The sequence below is a fragment of the Rhinopithecus bieti genome, unplaced genomic scaffold (genome assembly GCF_001698545.2).
Source record: "Rhinopithecus bieti isolate Rb0 unplaced genomic scaffold, ASM169854v2 scaffold_6063, whole genome shotgun sequence".
Taxonomy (NCBI): Eukaryota; Metazoa; Chordata; class Mammalia; order Primates; family Cercopithecidae; genus Rhinopithecus; species Rhinopithecus bieti.
In genome coordinates, this window is record NW_016805186.1 from 1,206,444 (window position 1) to 1,213,554 (window position 7,111).

The 7,111-nt window shown below is 46.1% G+C and overlaps 1 protein-coding gene across 1 annotated transcript in view; it reads left to right on the top strand.

Moving 5' to 3' along the window:
• The window catches only part of SLC35D2 (solute carrier family 35 member D2), a 66,790-nt gene that overhangs the window by 56,186 nt on the left and 3,493 nt on the right, over positions 1 to 7,111 (top strand). Inside the window, exons 11-12 of the mRNA XM_017871459.1 lie at positions 5,430 to 5,489; positions 6,478 to 6,675. Coding sequence (XP_017726948.1) covers positions 5,430 to 5,489; positions 6,478 to 6,675 — 258 coding nt within the window. The remainder of the gene's footprint in view (positions 1 to 5,429; positions 5,490 to 6,477; positions 6,676 to 7,111) is intronic.

Below are 7,111 nucleotides of genomic sequence, written 5' to 3' on the forward strand. Positions count from 1 at the left end.
AAAAAAAAAAAAAAAAAAAAAAAGAATAAATAGGGAACACCAGCTCCCCTCCATTCTTCCCTGCCTCCAGCACTGTTGTTTTCTTCTCCAGAGGCAACACTGTTGGAAATCTTGGGAGGATCCTTCCTGAGCGGGGGTTCATTCCAATACAGGCCCTGGTGCCTTCTCCCATACTGAAGGGGCTCTTGAATTCCTATAGCAGGGAATTACTCGTCAAATGATTTTTCCTGTGAAGGAAGATGCATTCCCTCTCCACCTGCCACACTTTTCATTCTGTGTAGGTGAACTAAGACAACTCATGACCTCTTTGATCAACACTCTTCCATTCTCAAACTCGATTTCAATTGCAGTGATGTAGTCACATGTAGTAAAAACATTTATGTATCTCTTCCATTCATTAGTTCTCTCTTTAGCTGTGTCTGATTTAAATGTTTAACCTGCTGATGAAGTTTTTGATTTGAACAATTTTATATTTTCTTTGTAAAAGTTCCACAGTTTTTTTCCCAAGCATGCCTGTTCATTTAGAATACTCTCACTGGTGATCCTTGTGACTGTGCCTTTTACTTCTTTAAGTGTCATACACAGCTCTTCTATATTCTGTATCTGACAATCCCAGCATCTGCAGCTCTTGAGAATTTATGTAGTTTTTTGTTTCAGGTGATGTTCATTGTGGTTTGCTTTTTTCTGTGTTTGGTGACCTGTGATTGTGAGCATTTTGCTTAATTTTTTTTTTTTTTTTGAGGTAGAGTCTTACTTTGTCCCCCAGGCTGGAGTCCAGTGGCATGATCTTGGCTCACTGCAACCTCCACCTCTTGTGTTCAAGTGATTCTCCTGCCTCAGCCTCCTGAGTAGCTGGGATTACAGGCACTCACCATCACACCTGGCTAATTTTTGTATTTTTAGTAGAGACGGAGTTTCACCATGTTGGCCAGGCTGGTCTCGAACTCCTGACCTCAGGTGATCCTCCTGCCTAGGCCTCCCAAAGTGCTGGGATTACAGGCATGAGCCACCACACCTGGCCCATTTTGCTTAATCTTGATCAGCCCCGTGAGCTGAAATTGGGAATTTGAGACACTTTTCCACAGGGACAGGTTGTATTTGCTTCTGCTGGTAACCAGGTGTTGCCCCAGACCTTGGTCCCTTTAGGCCTTTTGAGAGTCTGGGCTCAGTACCCCCTCCTCCCCCTAGAGTTTGGCCCCAAGCCAAACTTCTCCCCATTCATGGAAAATTGTCTTCCACAAAACCGGTCCCTGGTGCCAGAAAGGTTGGGGACCACTGCCTTAGAGCACTTAGCCATTGTTGGAAGCATAAGTTTAGTAAAATACCTGTAGTTTTCCCAGTTGTTGACTGAGAACATTTAACCTTGAAAAAAAAAAATCTAAGCCATGCTTGTGAGTCACCCTTTGTCAAACCATCTCTTATTTTTCTCTCTAATCAAAAAATAAGAAGTCAACCCTTAGTACACAAACTTAGGCTAGTTCCTTTCCCTGGCTAAGCCCGTATTCCTCTGTGAACAGTAGAGCAGAGATTCAAAGTCTTCTCATGTCATTGTAAACTTGATGACATATTGGCTTTTTTGGTTTGTTTTTGTTTTTAACATGCACTTTACTCTTTAACCATTCCATGAAGGAAATCAAGAATTTGACCCTCTGAGGTCAGCTGTCCTCAGTGGGTGAGGGCGGGCAGCCTTGCTGTGAGCTGTCACTCTCCAGGGCTTGCCCATGAGAGGCTTGACCCCGTCTGTCTACAATTCCATACTTTTTTTTTTTTTTTTTTTGAGATGGAGTCTCACTCTGTCGCCCAGGCTGGAGTGCAGTGGTGCAGTCTCCGTTCACTGCAAACTCCGCCTCCCAGGTTCACGCCATTCTCCTGCCTCAGCCTCCCGAGTAGCTGGGACTACAGGCCCTGCCACCACACGCCCCGCTAATTTTTTTGTATTTTTTAAGTAGAGGCGGGGTTTTACCTTGTTGGCCAGGCTGGTCTCGAACTCCTGACCTCATGATCCGCCCGCCTTGGCCTCCCAAAGTGCTGGGATTGCAGGCGTGAGCCACTGTGCCCGGCCAACATGAACTTTACCTTTAATGGTGAAGTGTTCGGTCTGAAATTGCACTGCGAGGAGACTTCCATTTTGGCATGGCCGCTTTTTCAGAATCCTGCTTTCTTGCAGTTTCTCAAAGTACGCTAGGATCTGATCATCTGCATCTCCATAGTGAGCTTCCCAGCACCTCCTTGGCTTTGGGCGCTGCTGCTGGTTTCGGGCTCTCTTCTCTCCTGACCGGTGCTAAGGGATGTCTTAGGGTCTGCAACTCCAGACTCCACGCGAGTCCACTCAGCCTCTTACTTGCTTTCATCGCTTTTGGGTTTGCATTTCGGGCTTGCTTTTTTCAGCCACCAAACCTCTATTCCGAGTTGAAAATATAATTTAAAAATTATTACGCTTTGAAATGTTTTGTTAAGAAGCCGATAGAAAGGTGAAAGGGCCGGTGCCAACCACAGTCCTGAAAGACACTGTGAACCAGCAGTCCCCAACCTTTTGGCACCAGGGACTGGTTTCTTGGAAGACAATTTTTCCATGGATGGAGGATGGGTAAGGATGGTTTTGGGATGAAACTGTTCTACCTCAGATCATCAGGCATTGGATTCTCATAAGGAGCACGCAACCTACATCCCTCCAATGTGCAGTTCACAATAGGGTTTGCACTCCTATGAGAATCTAATGCCACCACTGATCTGACAGGAGGCAGAGCTCAGGCGGTCATGCTTGCTAACCTTTTGCTGTGCACCTTGGTTCCTAACAGGCTGTGGACTGGTATCAGTCCGAGGCCCAGGGCTTGGGGACCCCTGCTGTAATACCAAAGAGTGTCTGAGACGGGTCTCAATCTATTTAGAGGTTCATTTTTCCAAGGTTGAAGATGCACTTGGGGAAAAAGAGACACAAGCCGCAGTAGGATCTATGGCCTGTGCTTTTTCCAAGGAGAATTTTGAGGACTTCAATATTTAAAGGGGAAAGTGGGGCAGAAGGGGCAGAGGGAAAGAAAAAAAAGGGAGGGAGGGTATGTCAGGAGGTGAGAGGTTACATTCTTGTAAGGTGAGTGAGTCCTACCTTCTTGCAAGATTTGGATTAGTGCTCACTGAATCCACATGTTACATGTGAAAGGAGAGGTCGAAGAACAATTATTCATTTGTCTGGCTTTCAGCAAATCTGCATTTTACACAAGATAAAAGCAAGCATACAGGAGAAGAAGGAGGCAATCACGCATTTGTCTTGGAGTGGGCAGAGGGATGATTTCTAGTTCTGTCTTTGTCCAGTACCTGTTTAAGATAAGCTATTAATTTACATCATCATGTGGGCATGGTGGCTCAAGCCTGCAATCCCAGCACTTTGGGAGGCCGAGGTGGGCAGATCACTTGAGGTCAGGCATTCGAGACCAGCCTGGCCAACATGGTGAAACCCTGTCTCTACTAAATATACAAAAATCAGCCAGCCCCGAGTAGCTGAGACTACAGGTGCCTGCCACCACGCCCGGCTAATTTTTTTGTATTTTTAGTAGAGACGGGGTTTCACTGTGTTGGCCAGGATCGTCTCACTCTCTGCCTGCCTTGGCCTCCCAAAGTGCTGGGATTACAGGCGTGAGCCACCATGCCCGGCCAAAACTTAGATTTTTTTCTTAAGCCTTAATGTTCAACTTACAAATATTATTGCCTTATTTATAAGGCTAACAATTTTTCTATAAAAGAACATTTATTTTCGTTATTTGATAAATGGTTTATTAACTCAAGTTTAACTGATTAAAATCCCCTAAACAATGTACTGTAAATCAGTTCTATTTACAGCTTAGTGAATTAAAATAATTTAAGCATTTTCAACTGCTTTTACAAATGGGAGCTGCCTACTTTTTCTTCAGCAATTCCAACCCCTGAGGCCAATTAACAAAGCTAGTAGATTGCTTTCTGTACTTAAGCAACTGTTTGAAATCTAATAAACCAAATTTAGAAATGGGGTAAATCAGCTTCTTAAAAAACATTCAGGCCGGGCGCGGTGGCTCACACCTGTAATCCCAGCACTTTGGGGGGCTGAGGCGGGCAGATCACGAGGTCAAGAGATCGAGACCATTCTGGCCAACATGGTGAAACACTGTCTCTACTAAAAGTACAAAAATTAGCTGGGTATGGTGGCGCTCGCCTGTAGTCCCAGCTACTTGGGAGGCTGAGGCAGGAGAATTGCTTGAACCTGGGAGGCGGAGGTTGCAGTGAGCCGAGATCCACCACTGCACTCCAGCCTGGCCACAGAGTGAGACTCCATCTAAAAAAAAAAAAAAAAAAAAAAAAAAAATTCAAATTCTGATGAGACTTCAACACTCTTCTTTCAAATTACAATTGTAAGTCTAACATCAATTATATATTTCAAATTAGAACCAAGAGTTTCTTTAACTTTTCAAATTGTTTTAATTACAATGCACACAGTATTCCAAAGATTACAAAATTTAAGTTTAAAATTAAGTTTATTCTTCAACTTGTAAAGCTTGATATTCTGATTTTTTCCCTCTACCACCTTTAGTAATAAACACACTCAGGCCAACAGAGGTTATCATGTTGAAGGTCTGTGACCGTGATCTCCACCAGAGATTTAGCCTAGGACCAAGACCGAGTGTTAAATTCTAGCAGGATTCTAGAATTCAATAAATTCTGTGCTTACCCAAGCGCAGGTGCACTGAGCCCTTTGCTAGATTGAGTTTGCTTCTGTCAATGGGGAAGCCAAGCTCCTGCCTTCAACCTGGGACTAATTAATTAATTAATTGGGACGGAGTCTCGCCCTGTCACCCAGGCTGGTGTGCAGTGGTATGATCTCAGCTCCGCCTCCCGGGTTCAAGCAATTCTGCTGCCTCATCCTCCTGAGTAGCTGGGATGACAGGCATGTGCCGCCATGTCCGGCTAATTTTCGTGTTTTTAGTAGAGAGAGGGTTTCACCATGTTGGCCAGGCTGGTCTGGAACTCCTGACCTCAGGCGATTCACCCACCTCTGCCTCCTAAAGTGCTGGGATTATGGGCATGAGCCACCGTGTCCAGCCTGACCTGGGATTTAGCTTTTCAAATCTCACACACCTTATGCTCTCCCTGTACCTGCCATGTTTCTTTCTCAGCCGGTTTGTATTCCCTTTCAACATTTCATCATCTGATCTGAGTTGCAGCTTAGGTGAGGTTGCAGCTAATTTCCATTACGGCTTGACTGGAATTAGCTCACTTCTTTACCTGACTGGCTTTGGCATTCTTTACCTGTGTATGTGTTTTCTTGTTCACAAGGCTGTATCATTTTATTGGCAAGTAAGTATCAATACCTACGGTCATGTTAAGTGCCTGAGTTAACTTTCGTAACAGGTACAGTAGCCTTATCCACACGTGGCATCTGTTTCAATCTCCTCTGTCTGAAGGCAGCAGTCGCTCAGCTGATTTTCTCTTCCGACACCAGGGGTCCTCCTCGCTGGCTGCAGGTCAGAATCACCTGAGGATCTTTCATCTCGTGCGTGGTCAGGGCCCCACCTCAAACCATGTGAATCAGAACCTCTGCCAGGCATCGTTCATTGTGTGTTGGAAGTGCAGCAGGCAGACTGGGCATGGTGGCTCACGCCTGTAATCCTAGCATTTTGGGAGGCCAAGGCGGGCGGATTGCCTGAGCTCAGGAGTTCAAGACCAGCCTGGGCAACACGGTGAAACCCCATCTCTACTAAAATACAAAAAAAATTAGCTGGACGTGGCAGCATGAGCCTGTAGGCCCAGCTCCTCGGAAGGCTGAGGCAGGAGAATTGCTGGAACCTAGGGGTGGAGGTTGCAGTGAGCCGAGATTGCGCCACTGCACTCTAGCCTGGTTGACAGAGTGAGACTCCGTCCCTACCAAAAAAAAAAAAAGGTGCAACAGGTGATTCTGATGCACAGAGGATTAAAAACTCAAAGTCGGCCGGGCGCGGTGGCTCACACCTGTAATCCCAGCACTTTGGGAGGCCAAGGCGGGTGGATCACCTGAGGTCAGGAGATCGAGACCATCCTGGCTAACATGGTGAAACCCCGTCTCTACTAAAAATACAAAAAAATTAGCCGGGTGCGGTGGCGGGCGCCTGTAGGCCCAGCTACTCGGAAGGCTGAGGCAGGAGAATGGCTGGAACCCAGGGGTGGAGCTTGCAGTGAGCCGAGATTCCGCCACTGCACTCCAGCCTGGGTGACAGAGCGAGACTCCGTCCCTACCAAAAAAAAAAAAAAATTCAAAGTCTTAACTTCATTTAACATGCTGATAAATGAGAGATTTCAGGTCATTAAACCTTGTTCTTCTTACCCCCAGGTTGTGGAAACACTCGGGGGAAATGTGCAGAGAAAATGAGCAGGATGCCTTAAGTAGAAGGTTTAGCTAATTCACAGCTGGACCATTTTCCTGTCATAAGACCAATAGCAAGATATCTTAAGGTGTGGGTTACAAAACCTTTATGATATGTGTTTCTTTTTTCTTTGCTTAAAGTGTTTGTGTGGGGGTCACCGCTGGCCTTAACCTATTTATTATTACCCAGCGTAGTGAGACGCACACTCCAGTGTCCGCTTCCTTGTCGCAGGTTTCTGCTGATGTACTCCACGGTTCTGTGCAGCTATTACAATTCAGCCTTGACGACAGCAGTGGTTGGAGCCATCAAGGTGAGTGGATGGAGCCTTGGAAGGAACAACTGAGTCAAGGAATGGACTGTGAATCCAGATTTTCTGCTGGAGGCCGGATTTGATTTTGTTGGTTGTGGTGGTGGTGGTGTAAGAATGAGGGCTGTGACCTTTTCAGCTGGGCCTGTGTGATCCCATCTTACTTCTTCTTTTTCTTTTTTGAGGCAGAGTCTCGTTCTGTCATCCAGGCTGGAGTGCAGTGGTGCAATCTTGGCTCACTACACCCACCTCCCTGGTTCAAGCAGTTCTCCTGCCTCAGCCTCCCGAGTAGCTGGGATTACAGGCACCCACCACCACAGCTGGCTAATTTTTTATATTTTTGGTAGAGACTGGGTTTCACCATGTTGGCCAGGCTGGTCTTGAACTCCTGACCTCATGATCCACCCACCTCAGCCTCCCAAAGTGCTGGGATTACAGG